The sequence below is a fragment of the Myotis brandtii genome, unplaced genomic scaffold, assembly GCF_000412655.1.
Source record: "Myotis brandtii unplaced genomic scaffold, ASM41265v1 scaffold312, whole genome shotgun sequence".
Taxonomy (NCBI): Eukaryota; Metazoa; Chordata; class Mammalia; order Chiroptera; family Vespertilionidae; genus Myotis; species Myotis brandtii.
Genome location: NW_005361955.1, coordinates 773,206 through 787,728, shown reverse-complemented (window position 1 = coordinate 787,728; position 14,523 = coordinate 773,206). Strand labels below are relative to the sequence as shown.

The following is a 14,523-nucleotide window of genomic DNA, read 5'->3' as shown; positions in this document are numbered from 1 at the left end:
TAACGAGCTCCTTAACAAGCTCGGTCTCCGAACGAATTAAACTCGTAAGTCAAGGCCCCACTGTATGTGTGTGTGTGTATATAGATTGATTTCAAAGAGGAAGGAAGGGGAAGAGAGAGAGAGAAACATCAATGATGAGAGAGAATCACTGATCGGCTGTCCCCTGCACACCCCCTACTGGGGATTGAGCCCGCAACCTGGGCATGTGCCCTTGACCAGAATCAAACCCGGGACCCTTCAGTCCACAGGCCGGCGCTCTATCCACTGAGCCAAACTAGCTAGGGCCAGAGTCTTAACCATGGTCAGAGAGACACCAAATACTTACTTAGATTCTACTAAATTGATAAGTGAAAAAAGCAAGGTACAGAATATGTCCCTTTGTGTAAAGAAAGGGAAAGAAGAATATATGTGTATTTGCCTGTATATACATAAAATATTTTCAAAACTCAAAAACAGTGGCTGCCTCAGAAGAAGGAAACTGTTTAGCTGGAGGACAAAAGCAAGTGACATATTCTACTTTTTGAACTGTGAACCATGTAAGTATATTACTTATTAAAAAAGTCAAAATAAAATTCTAGTACCTACATAGGTTCAAGTTAAAGTTAACTAATATCAACACTAACAAGCTAATCTTAACATTTCATAGAAGTTTCAGAACAAAGAACACACATAATTACTATGGAACTGAAGAGCCAAGAAAGGAATGGGAAATGACTGAATCATGTTTAATTTGAGGATAAAATCAAATTGGAACCATCAAAAATCAGTTTTCAGACAAGGATAATAATAGATAAATACTAAGTAGAAATTCTATGAAAAATCAAATTGATGCTTTTAAAACATTACTGATCTTTATTCTATATCTTTCTTAATATCAAGATTAGAAAGAATATGCCTGAAGACTTATAAGGTAAATAAAGCTTTTCTTGAGTGTTCCTGCAGTTGCCATCAATCCCACAAGGGGATGCTATAGCTCTACAACTGACAAAGGAGGCTAAGAGTTTAATAATTTCTACTTAAAAGGAATTTAATTTCTACATTACATCTATGGGAGCATAAATAAATTAGCAGATGTCCCTATTTCATACTAGATAAAATTTGGCACTTATACTCTGGCAAGTTATTTTAAAATACTATTGGCAAAAAAAAAAAAAAAATCTATAGGAATAAATTTAATTTCTGTTTGTTAGTGTTCTTCCATCCTGCCAAGGTAGTTGGACAAAGTTTTGCCACATTGGGAGGGCCTGCCTGGAGATAGTCTTACTTAATATACAGGCTAAGTGGCACATTTCACTTTGAGGGGCTCTGGGAGGCACAACTTACTTTTTATTTTGTAATGAGTAGTTTGGCATATTATTTTAAAGACTAAAAAAACTGAGTTCAAAATTTTCATTTTAAAATGTACAGAACTTTATGGAAGGTGAAAGAAGACATGTGGAGATGGGGGCGGGTGGGAAGGTGACAAATGTTTATTAATTTTTCACAGTGACTAAGTTTAATTTTTCCCTCTTCTGTGAATGCATTTTAAAAATTATAACATACAAAATGCCACCATAAAGGCCAATAAATCTTAGATTTGTATTAGCAAGAGCTAAAAAATAAAAATTTTGAGAGTCTAAAAATCAGTCTTCAAGGGATAACTGCTTGAGGACAACAGAGTCCAAAGGGAAGAATGTCTGATGGCCAATCAGGAGAGGCAGGCTCTTCTAAAGACAAACGAGACTGGTGCCCATGGTAAGAAACATCTAAACACTCAGTTTCAACTCCTCTTTCAGGCAACTGAAACTGAGTTCTAAAAAGTGGGCCTTAAAAGTTTAGTAAATGAGAAAAGCATGTTCTTTCACACTCAGCTGAAACCCAAGGCTAGCATGAGGGCTGCGGGGCAACCAATTGGGAAGGACTGGATACAGAGCTTCCAAGTACCATAAACAGAACAAATAATAGCTGCACACCAATTCTGCTAAGGAAGCTAACATCAATTTAATGCCTAAGCATTAAGTTTAGTTTAACATCAGTTTAATGTCACTATTAAGAGTCATAAAAGGTAAAATAATGTTGTGACCACCAGAGTCCTGAAAGTGTATTAACTGAATCAGCTCAACAATACCCAGACGCTAGACATTTAGAAAATAACATCAGGGCCATCTATAGTGCATTTCAATGGGGTGTGGTGAAGAACCACTGGTTAGATCCCATAAACAGCTGATTCCCTACAACAAACCCTTTGCCTTCAAACATCCATAGTTTTCATGACCATTAATGAAGCTTCTCAACTGCAGATGTTAATTTGTGACCAAGCATCGTCTTATGTGGGCAACTCTTATGTGATGTTTAAAATGTTTTCCATTTCCCCTTAGAGATAGGATTTAGTTTTTAAACAGAAAAATATCCCTAGACAATTCAGTACTTTTGTCTCAGTACCAGAGGTCAACGTACTTACATTTCTGCAACAATAAATTACTGACCAGATCAATTAATGTTAATGATTTCGGCTTATTTCATTATGATTATTGTAAGCATTTATTTGCATGTACAGTATAATACAGAGAGTTCACTAGAATGTTTGTTTTCTTACCAGGCTTGATGAGAGGTATCATTTCTTAACACGTTCACAGGAACCTTAATCTCCCCTAGGAAAATATCTTGGACCAGGTTTCCATTGTTCCACAAGTCAATCCTGAAAATTTAAAACTGGCTTTATTTGTTTGCAAACAATGCTTAAGAGAACACACACCACCAAATAGCTTCAAATTACTTTGATTTGGATTATAGCATTAATTTTACATGCTTAAAAGAGATGTTAGCATTGTCATATACCTCACTAAACTAAGAAAGCAAAATATTGCAGTAGCTTTTATTTATAAGCACAGAAAGTAACCATTTTAAATAGTCTAAAAGAAAGAACTTAAGTTTCTTAGTTTCAAAGTCTAGGTTTTATTTTAATATTTTAACCTGTAACAATGACTATAGAGTTACTTTGTTGAATTGGAGAAAAGAAACTACAGTTTCTCAATTAGAATCAGTTAATGTGTAAAGATAGGCAATTTAGAAAAACATACTACCTGATCATTCCAAACATGTGATTAACACATCCTTTAGATGAACACACTGTTAACACCACACCTATACATGCATTTACAAAAACTTTCCCCTTCCAAACAGCACAGATATTTAAGATCTAGGAAATGGCACAAACTTCAAACACATGCACCTGTTGAATTATCTTACAAGACTTCTTACCTCACTGAAATTTCTGTTAGACAGCAGATATGTTAAGAAGAATAAAAACATTATTTCTAAATAGGCTAATATGTAATTACTTTTCTATATTTTTTTGCATCCATTATGCTATGATTCAGAAATTTAAGGAGCAATTAAATTTGAGAAAAATTTTAAAATATAATAAAATAGGTGAAAATTAGTTCATCTTTGTTTATAAAGACTATTTCTATTATAAAGACTGTTCTGTCAAGAATCATATTTTGGAAAGATAATTTGGATTTAAGTTAGATGCATGTTCCTCTAAGTTTCATCAACCAACTTGCTAAAGAGAATTCTATTAAGATTGGTTCACCTTTTCCAGTTAAATTTAGGATTTTTTTTGGCACAGAAAATAGAAATTCTGAAAAACTCCAAGACACATACCTAATTTCTAGCTTTTCAATGTCCTCCTCTTCTACCTGGAACTGGGATTTTCTGGTGTAACTACTGGATCTGGTTACCTGTAAACAGAATATTCTAGTAAAAAAAAATTTGAAATATCTTTTTCCTACATGAACTTAAATCAATCACCTTTAAAATCTTCAATTTTGTTTATTATAAACAGAGGAAAATGCCTAGTAATATTTTACCCAAAAGCTAATTTCAAAAATAGCCATGGAAGAATAAGGTGGTGTAAAAATAGCAAAAGTAGCTCCGGCAGGGTGACTCAATTGGTTGAAGCATCATCCCATACACCAAAAGGCTGTGGGTTTGATCCCCTGTTGGGCACATACTGTACAGGAGGCAACTGATGGATGTTTGTTTCCTCCCTCCCACCCTTCCTCCCTCTGTCCCTCCCATCCTCTCTCTCAAATCAGTAAGTATATGAGGATTAAAAATTACCAAAAGCAACCTTGCCTCCATACCCTTCCTTATCAACTCAATATAAAGCAACATCAGGTTCTCTGGCTCATCTGTAATCTGTTGGTGACTCAATGAGTGTTGTATTTCAGTGAAGCTGCATTGTCCCGTATTTCTCAAGATACCAACACCACCCTTATACTTCCTTCTCACATTTTTACTGAAAATATCAAGGCCATTGGCAGGAACTTCCTCAACTACAATCCACCTGAACATGTCCATTCCCATAAAGTCCTTTCTACTTGTGAGTTTTCTCCCTCCTCTTCTCAACAAGATAATATGATCCTCCTCTTTTCTTAAACTACTCCACCCACACGTAATACACAGTAAGCATTCACTTTTTTTTAAGAGAATATTTATTTGGTAAATCACAGAGGTAGAAAAAGTAATTCCTAGAAGAAATGGGCTTAGGAAACAAGTTATAGAGCAGGGGTGGGGAACCTTTTTTCTGCCAAGGGCCATTGGGATAGATATAACATAACTAGAGGCCCGATGCACGAAATTTGTGCAACTGCCTCAGCCCTCACAGCCCCGGCTTCGTCCAGACTGTCATTCTCCTATTTGGTCTAATTAGCATATTAGCTCTTTATTACATAGGATTGTTAATATAATTGACTTAATATAAACTTATGTTGCTCTGAAAAAAGCTCCTAGAGTTATTGAATTTCGAGTCCAGCCTGTGGTTGCCTTGGCAGGGCCAGGCCAAATCCCACAGGCAGGACGGTCCCCATCCCTGTTGCCAGAAGCCAATTCTAGCATGTCATAATTGCAAGAGTTTCATCAAAAGGTTGATGGAATTTGGGGACTCAACAGGGTTGAATCATACATGTAGTCACCTGTTGGGAATGGCTGAGGGCATTTCCCCAAACCTGAATAGGATACATTAAATTGATTGTTGGCTGCCAGACAGCTCAGGGCATCTTAATCTACATGTTATTGCCTCCTACTGGCCAAACACCTGAACAGCCATAGGCTAATTCCCCCATTCTGACAATGCTGTGTATACCCTTTGAAGTGTATATCTCTGCCTCACCTCAGGACAAGTTGTGTTAATAAAAATCATGGGGTCCTGAGATGAGGAGAACTTAGATCTTAGTTTCCTTTAAACTGGGTTCCTCTGACCCCCAAATGCCTTTCAAAATTATGCTTCGTCTCTGGACTCCTATTTAACCTACGCACAGCCTTCTCCAGATTCCTGAACCCTTCTAGATGCCGGGACAAGAACCCCGGCACCTGTTATAGAGGTAAAGGGCAGGCCCAGGGAGTTTGGGAGTCAGGAAGCTAAAAGTAAGACACCTGGGAGGGTGGGGAGGAAGGGGAAGGAGAAGGGAAGTGGAAAGTCTCTGGCTTGCTCCCAGGAGGGAGAGTGCACTGGGTCCTCTTTCCTAAGGGTTTCAAGGGTTGAGATTTTAGGGGAGATTCCGGGGAAAGATCCTAATAGAATATTCAGCAGCTTTCCAGGTATGTCCTTTTAGGGTTATGGTCTCTACTAATTGATTTAATTACAGCTTTCTTTATCAGTTTGTTAATGTCACTCAAAGATAAGAAAAATTCTCCCCTTAAACTATAGTCCCTTTATCGCCTTCCTTTCTCAGACAAATATCTGAAAACTGTAAACCATCTTCACAGCCTCCACTTCCTCACCACCCACTCACTACAGTTAACTCTTCATATCTGGCTTCCTCACAGGTCACCTGCCTAAAACCCTGCTCTTAATCACCAACTCGGATGATGGGTTCTTAGTTCTCACCTTCACTGACCCCTCTATCTGAAGAAGCAATCACACAACTGTACCTCCTTTTCCAGAAACATTCTTTTCTTTGTAGTGCCCGGGCACTATCCTGACAACCTTCTGCTCTCTTGCCTCTTCCTCTGGTACCTCTTTTTCCACAGAACCTACAACTATGGGTTTTCTCTAAGGTTTTATTTCTTATTTTGTCCTAAGAGCTGCAAGTGCTGCATAGTTGACAAAGTGCTTTCAGATCTATTATCTCCTTTGTTCATCAGATCACTGCTCTGAAGCAGGCAGCTAGATTTATTATCCTCATCTCAAAAATGAGGAAGCTCAAGTACAGAAACGAAGAGACGTGCTCAAAGTTGAATACCGAATGAGTGCCAGAACTGCCTGTCTTCACTTTTCTCCTTCACTGTGTACCTACCTCTACTCCCTGCCTTTCTTGACTCTCTGTAAGCAAGTCTTGAGTCTTTATTTGCAACTACCCCCCGTCTTAAGTTTCAGTCATAAACTGCTTATTGGAGGATTTTACATGTCAGACCTCAAGCTAATTATTCCCCAAAATGAACCACTTGTTTTCCTTCTCTTAATTTTTCTATTTCTCCAGATATGAAATCATGAAGACAACAGTTGACTCCTCCCTTTGTTTTTTCTTCTATAACTAATTCACTATCTTGCCTTTGCCATTCCTTTTCATCTGTCCCTTCTTCTCTATTTCCATATTACTCTCTTGGATCAGATCTACTTCCTCCCCACCTCCCTACCTTTTTTAATCACAGTCTCTTGATCTCTGTTCTCTCTCCCTCAGCCATTTGGCCTGCAGATCATGGTTAATTCTTCCTCAAATACTGCATTACTCTTACAGTTTCCAGGCTCAAAAACATTCAATGGCTAATATTTAAGCACTTCAGGCAGGCACCCAGGCCTTTGATTAGGTGCTCTTACTCTTTTTTTTGTTGTTGTTGTTAATCATCACCTGAGGATATTTTTCCATTGTTTTTTAGAGAGAGTGAAGTGGAGGGGGGAAGACAGAGAGAAAGAAACCTCGATATGAAAGAGACATATAGATTAGAATATTTTCCCATTGTTTTTAAGAGAGAGTGAAGTGGAGGGAGAGAGAGAGAAACCTCGATATGAAAGAGACACATCGATTAGTTGCCTCCCACATGTGTCCTGACCAGGGCCAGGGATTGAGCTTGCACCGAGGCACATACCCTTGACCAGAATCGAAGCAAGGACCCTCCAGTCTGTAGGTCGACGCCCTGTCCACTGATCCAAACCAGCTAGGCCAGTGGTTCTCAACTTCTGGCCCTTTAAATACAGTTCCTCATGTTGTGACCCAACCATAAAATTATTTTCGTTGCTACTTCATAACTGTAATGTTGCTACTGTTATGAATCGTAATGTAAATATCTGATATGCAGGATGGTCTTAGGCAACCCCTGTGAAAGGGTTGTTTGACCGCCAAAGGGGTCGCAACCCACAGGTTGAGAACCGCTGTCTTACTCTATCTTTTTAAGCTTAGTTCCCATTATTCCCTTACATAAACCTTCCAGTCAAATTATTACTTGCTGTCTTTGGACACAACTTTCTGTTCTACCTCAAAATGCTCCTTCTCTGTAATACTCTCTTTCCTCTGACTTTACTAACTCAGCTGGAGCAGAGCTCATCTGGTCAATATCTACTTCATGTTACTGTTGCATGTACACTTGCATGTGTGTTTGTGTCTCTTGCTCCACTAGCAGACACTGAAACTTATCTTTATAATCAGCTCAACAAAGTCCCCTTTGAATGAAGGTTTCAGGCCTAATAGGTATGCTTGGATATAACAAGCAGGTCAGGTTTTGACTTTCAAAGGGCCATATGCTTGCTCCAAGTTGCCCCTTCCTTTTCTCTAGGCTAGATGTAACAACCATTAATAAATGTAGAACAACAGAACTAAGTTGTTCTGACTTCACTAGTGGTATTCAAACACTACTCTGCAGAAGAGTCCTGTGGCCACTGTCTGTCAGGTGTGTGTGCTGGGCGCGGGAGGGGGGGGGTTGGCTGAGGTAGGGGGATGCACAGAGAAGGGTGTGATATTGAGGATGACTGGCAAGTGGGTGTGCCCCTAGAACTCCCCATCCCCAAATCAATCAGAGCTCTGCCTTCATTTGTTTTATATATTGAGCCTCAACTGCATTTCACCATGGCTCTCCTGCTTTCAGAAGAGGACTGCTTAGTTACATTAGTTGGTAAAATGATTACTCTGGCAGTAATTTGAAAAAAGAAGTAAATCAACATTCAGTATTAAATATTAAAATTTATATAAAACAGAAAGTTACCTCAAAATAAAAGATTTCATTAAACTGTGGATTGCTTGTTTTCTTCTTTACTTTTGTCTTCTTTTGGTCATTCCTGTTCCAATGTGGTAGAGTTTTACCTTGTAGAACTTAACAGCACACAATTATAAAACATGCTATTTCCAACCAAGGAGCCTGACCTCTGTTCAGCTGTTAAGATGCCTCAGGGAAGACTGCAGTTTTAAATATTACTTGGGGGGGGGGGGCGCAGCAAATGAGGTGTCTAAAAATTCAAATCAAAGAATACTCAAGTTTTGTGTACCTGATATATAGCAAAACTGTATGATTCTCTCTATGGCTATATCAGATTGACTGCCAAGCTTATGTCAGGGGTTTTAATAACACATTCTAATATGTAAGCAACTTAGAATAAATGGCAGAAGGAAGACAATGAGATTCAGAGTGCCTTTATCTATGTTGAAAATATCTGAGAAACACAAAAAGCATTCTTAACTCAGTTTACTTCCTGGGCTTCAGCTACAATGTGACTTTATAAAAAAAATTATTTATTTATTTATTTTGAAGTAATTATAGATCAGAGGAGGTTACAAAAAAATAGGGAAGTCCCACACAGCCTTTCCCCAGCCTCCTCCAAAGTTAACATCATATACAATTATATTACAATATCAAAACAAATAGTGATTTTCTATAAAAAAATTCATATGCCAAATAGTTTCTATCTGTATGTCACTAAACAATTACACTTAAGAATATGCCTATCAGGTATAGACTACAAACAAAGACAAAAACCAAAAACAGCTCAACCAGGTTAAATATTTTTAACACACAAAATTAAATTCCTCCGACAGCATGAATGTTATAAGACTGGGTATCTATCTCCTTTTAAATTTAAAACCATATATGTTAATAGCATACCACTGTTTGAGTACCCAATAAATACCAGGCATGGTGCTAGGTATTTTACACACATACACAAATTTTTTCAAGTGACTCACTGGTGATTTTCTAAAAAATAAGAATACCTAGAGAGCTTGGGACTGGGGAGAAGGAATGTGTGTCTGTGTGCTGAATGTTGTGTTTGTGTAGGGGGAATATTGTGCTCTGTTTCCTGATTCTAAACCTTCCAGTTGTAGATAAATTTCAGACTAGTCAGGCTCTGAAAAAAACCATAATGAAGTTATAAACTACCAAACAGTACAAAGTGCTACAGGTTTCCCTTAAATTAGCCTGATTAAGTTAATGATTCAGTGGGTGCACTCCATGTCCTGGTACTTGAGCACTTTGTCTACACCTTGAATTCTCTCAGCGCAGATGCTGTGAGTAGATAAGGCAGTTTTGGTCCTGAGCTGCTTTCCAGGTAACAATATGGAAACTGCCTTATTCTGAACTGGTCTTTATCAAAACAGAATTTTACCTGCATAAAACCTAAGACATTTGCCAGTAGGAAGGCTGATGATGAATAAAGAAAGTGAAGTTTATGTTTTCAAGTACATTTCCACTACTATAAAACTGATGTTCCTTCCCCACAGCCTAAGAGAATGGCAGATTTGAAATGATATCCATTTTCTTTCTATAAAAATAGGACTCGGTTGTTTACAAGTATATAATAGAACTCACTAAAGATTTTTCTTTCAAAGCCTTATTTTGTGTCACAAATAGCTACTTAGCATTTGCTCTTAGAACCTTAATTTTATAATTCTTACATCAAACTTTAAAACTTAAAAATCTCATAATTCAATAAACATTACCTAGAAGGGCCCACTAGAGAAACTGTTGCATAAGGGTCACAGCTTTGTCCATTTATGAGAGGCAACCCATGGCATGCCTTGATGCTAAAGGAAGAATAAAAGAAAATTAATATGTAATATTCAGGTTAGGCAATATAAGACATTATTTTTAAATACAAATTAACATATTCAAAGAGTTAAAATTATTTTCCACATGCTTGGTGTTATACAACACCTACCCCAAATATATGTATGTATGCCTGCATTTATTGATGCTATAATCCCAAAACAGGATTATACAATCAGTACTGAGACTACCAAATAATATTTAGCACACATATCCTCACTAAATATCTAACAAGGTACGTTTTGTGGTTTGACAATATATTAAAACTGCTGTGGCTTCTAAAAAGGAAAAGAAAGCGGTGTGAACCTTAAAGGTGAAACTACAAAACTTAGCCAGATCTGTGGCAGCACATCCTCTGCTAAAAGCATGAATGAGAAACAAGGAAACAACTGTGGTTTCCACTTAAAATCTGATTCATAAAGGAACGACACCATGTACCCACCAGGAGGGGAGAAATCCAGCTTTGTGGGCCCTTTGACCTCCTGGGTGGTCCAGGGTATCCTGGCCTTTCTCTGGAAACTTCCATCCCGCTCTAATGCTGGTTGTACCGTGAGGACCCACATTGGAACCTGATGGAAAGGCCTGTGCATCACATAGAGCTGTGATTCATTGACTTCACAACCCTATTCCTGACAAGTACACTAGACCTGTGATAGGAATACCTTCCATTGGTTTCAGTGAATATGTTTCTTAATGGTGCATATTTTCAAATTTCATATTTGTAAGATATCTTTAGGAATTAAAGGGGCCAAGTCAATACTTGAAAAATGGGAAATGTAGCTTGGCCTCTTTTCCTTCAAACTTATCCTGAGCTACCCTGTTAAATAAATTTGTGCTGCCAATTTTTTAATGTTCTATTCTCATAGCAACAGGCTGTGATGTCAGAGGGTTATTTATTATAAAATTGATTAAAAAATATGCTAGGCTGTGAAGCAGAAAGCTCTGATTTAATTGCATGTTATTCAACAATCATGTTATGTAAATAAAAATAGAAACAGATATAGAAAATAAAAAACTCAAAATAACAACAACAACAAAATCTGATTCATATATGGAGGGCAAGCCCCAGATGAGTCTGTATGTAGCCTTTTATTCTGATTCTCAGCAACAACTCCTGCATCATTCTGTTGAAAATGTTTTAAACCATAAAAACCAAGGCATCTAATCCACTCCATGGGTAACAGCAGTTGGTATTTAGAGAGATCACAAAATCTGACTCAATGACCTGCTCCTCAAATTTTCTCACAAAATATTATTGAGTTCATGAATTCAGTTTAATATCTATCTGCATTTCCTAATGCCTAAGAGAAATTCGTCAGTGCTGCTGAGAAGTACTCTTCATTGAAAGATGTGGGCTATTGAGCAACATCCTCATTTCTCTCCACAACCCACAGATCATATATGTGGTGAAGTACAAATGGTGTACTGCCGAGTAAAGAAAGAAATGATAATATGACTCATTTCTATTAAATTGGTATAAAAAACAAATTTTAAAAATTTCTGAAACTAACCAAAGAAAGCACAGGCCAAGATAATGATTCTGGTTATTAATGTTAGGCTTAGGTACAATCAAACTTTCCCACTGTACATACTGTGTGAAACTTAAATTTCTCAGGCTAAACCTCAGAATGATACCTGATTTTTATATAGCATTTGCAGTTCACTATGCATTTTCACAAAAGCATTCAATTCTCACAACTGCTTTTGAGTATCAAAGAGTACCATCATGCCATTTTAAAAAAGGCCCAAAAAGGTTATGTCAGAAAGTAACAAAATAAGGCTAACAAGGTAACACAAAATTTGTAAGAAAAGTGGGCCAAGACTCAACTTCTACTTTCTTACTTGTGTCTAAGGTCTAGCATCCTTCTACATTCCCCCGGTGCCTGAATACACTGTATTACTTTCCTTGTAATACAAATGTGTCTCATGTAAACACTAATTATGAGAATCTTAATTATAGAAATTTACTATAATTTTATGAAGTATAAAAAACTGAGAAAAATGCAGTATACAAAGACTTCTATAATACCTCAAAACAATGATATTTATGTCTATAAAAATCATCAGAAATATTCAATTTTTAAATGTAAGAGTTTAAAAATTGAGTTTTGTGAAAAACAAGTAATATTATAAATACAGATTATTTTATTTGCTACATATATTATGAGATACTATGTTTCTAATACATAAGATACAACTATTCTTCTAATTAGTAAACCAAGTAGTTTCATATCATAAACCATAGATGAGCAGAAAATGTTGAAAATGACCACTGTAGTATACATTATCTTATATCTTGTTTATACATCAGATATAAAGCATTTGATATTAATACATTTATTTTTAGAAATTACAAAGGAAAATAAATTTAGTCCAAACTAGTTTATAACATAGAGTGATTTGAATCTTTTCCTTGGATTTTTTTTTAACTAAAAGACAAATGTTAACTTCTTCATATAGCCAAGATGAAAGAACAGGAAATAGATTTACCCTCCCACTAGAAAAAACTTTATTTAAAAAAGGACAAAATCAGTAGCACAGGATAGTCATTTCTGAGGAGGGAATAAACAAGGTGAGCCCTCCAAATGTCCCAGCTTACAGTTATACAGTTTTCCTGGGAAGAGGAGGGAGAATTGTCAGTTGGGGAAGGCCAAAGTGACTTGAGTTTCCAGGGCAGAATGCTGAAGGAAAGAAAACTCCACACAGAAAAAAAACCTCCAGAAAGGTACAAGAATGCTGAGTGCTGATAAGCATACACATATGAGGAAACTACCAGAGGCTTGGGAAAGAACCATTTGAAAAGAGCAAAGGGAACAATTCCTGAAGCCCACAAGTGGCTAAAAAGAGGTCTAAGCAGCCACAGAAAACTGGGTGCTGCCTCAAATAGTGGGAGAATATAAGCCCTAGACAAAAGGCCAACTCTTGTTCCATCTAATAAAGCTTAAAAGCAAAACACAAAAGAATTAAACTATTTCCAGGTAACTTAACTGAGTCCTTAAGTATATTCATGGGAATATATACAAAAATATCCAGCAACTTCACAAAGTATAGTTCCAACAGAAAATAAGCAGAAACACAAAGAATCAAAAAAATATGACTCACAATGAAAAAGAAAAACAAATCAATAGTAACAGGACCAAAAATGACATGGATGATAGAACTAGTAGACAAGGATATTAAAAATCAGTTATTATAACTGCATTTCATATGTTTGGTATAGGCACAGAAGACAGTAAAAGTTTAATTAAAAATGTAAGTCTAGAGATGAAAAACACAGGCCTCACAAGAAAAACACACTAAATGGGAGTAACAGAAGATTCAATACCGCAGAAGAAAAGATTAGACACAAAGACAGAGCAATAAACACATATTAAAAAGATGTGTAAATGGTCTAAACATGCCAATTAAAAAGCAGAGATTTTCAGATTGAAGAAAAAAAGAAAATTATATGCTACCTATAAGAAACTCACTTTAAAAAAATAAAATTAGGTTAAAAGTAAAAGAATGGAAAAATACATACTATGCTAATACTTAATCAAAAGAACACTCAGTATGTATGTGGGTAATAGCAACCCAAATGTCCATCAGTAGGGCTCTGATCAAATGAGCTATTGTAAATCTTTATATTAGAATCTATGCAGTTGTCAAAAAGAGTAAGGTAAATATTCACTAATTACTCTGACATGGAGTGATTTTCAGGATATATTATTAAGTAAAAAAAGAGGAAGTTACAGAACACTACACTCTGTGTAAGAATTGAGTGGGAAATGTAAATGTATTTTTATTTATAACTAGAGGCTCGGTGCATGAAATTCGTGCACTGGGGGTTGGGGGGGTCCCTCAGCCCAGCCTGCCCCCCCTCACAGTCTGGGAGCCATCAGTGGATGTCCTATTGATGGCCCAGGGAGCAGGCCTAAGCCACAGTCTGGCAGCAGAGGCTTAGAGCAGGCGCCTCGTGTGTGTGTGTGTGTGTGTGTGTGTGTGTGTGTGTCCACTGGGGGCCTGCCCTCAGCCACACCGCGGAGGCTTGGAGCAGGTGCCCCTCTGTGTTGATCTCTCAGGCTCCTGGCCGTGCCTGCGTGTTGTTCTCTCCCTTGAGTGGCGGCCAGGGCAGGCGGGAAGCTTGGCTTCCTCCATTGCCAGGGCAACCCAAGCCTCCAGCTCCGTGGCCGCCGCCATCTTTGTTGGGTTAATTTGCATACTCGCCCTGATTTGCTGGTAGGTGTAACGGAGTGACACCAATTTGCATGTTTCTCTTTTATTAGTGTAGATGTATGTATGTGTATTTGCTTATATTTTCAAAAATAATGGGGAAAAAGTCCAAAACTTTTAAATATAAGAATAAGGAGGCTACAGAGTTGGGAATGGATGTGATACTTCCCCAAATATCTACACTAATAAAAGAGAAACATGGTAATTAGCGTACGACCGCTACCCTTTTCATTGGCTAATCAGTGAGTATATGCAAATTAACTGTCAGCCAAGATGGCGGCCGGCAGCCAGGCACTG

At 37.3% G+C, this 14,523-nt stretch overlaps 1 protein-coding gene across 2 annotated transcripts in view; it reads right to left on the bottom strand.

The window, feature by feature from the left end:
• RASA2 (RAS p21 protein activator 2) overlaps positions 1-14,523 on the bottom strand; it is a 198,458-nt gene that overhangs the window by 47,514 nt on the left and 136,421 nt on the right. For both annotated transcript variants that reach the window (XM_014542697.1, XM_005869997.2), the window contains exons 11-14: positions 9,909-9,992; positions 8,182-8,254; positions 3,646-3,722; positions 2,576-2,677 (exon numbers count right to left, since the gene is read on the bottom strand). In XM_014542697.1, coding sequence (XP_014398183.1) covers positions 2,576-2,677; positions 3,646-3,722; positions 8,182-8,254; positions 9,909-9,992 — 336 coding nt within the window. The remainder of the gene's footprint in view (positions 1-2,575; positions 2,678-3,645; positions 3,723-8,181; positions 8,255-9,908; positions 9,993-14,523) is intronic.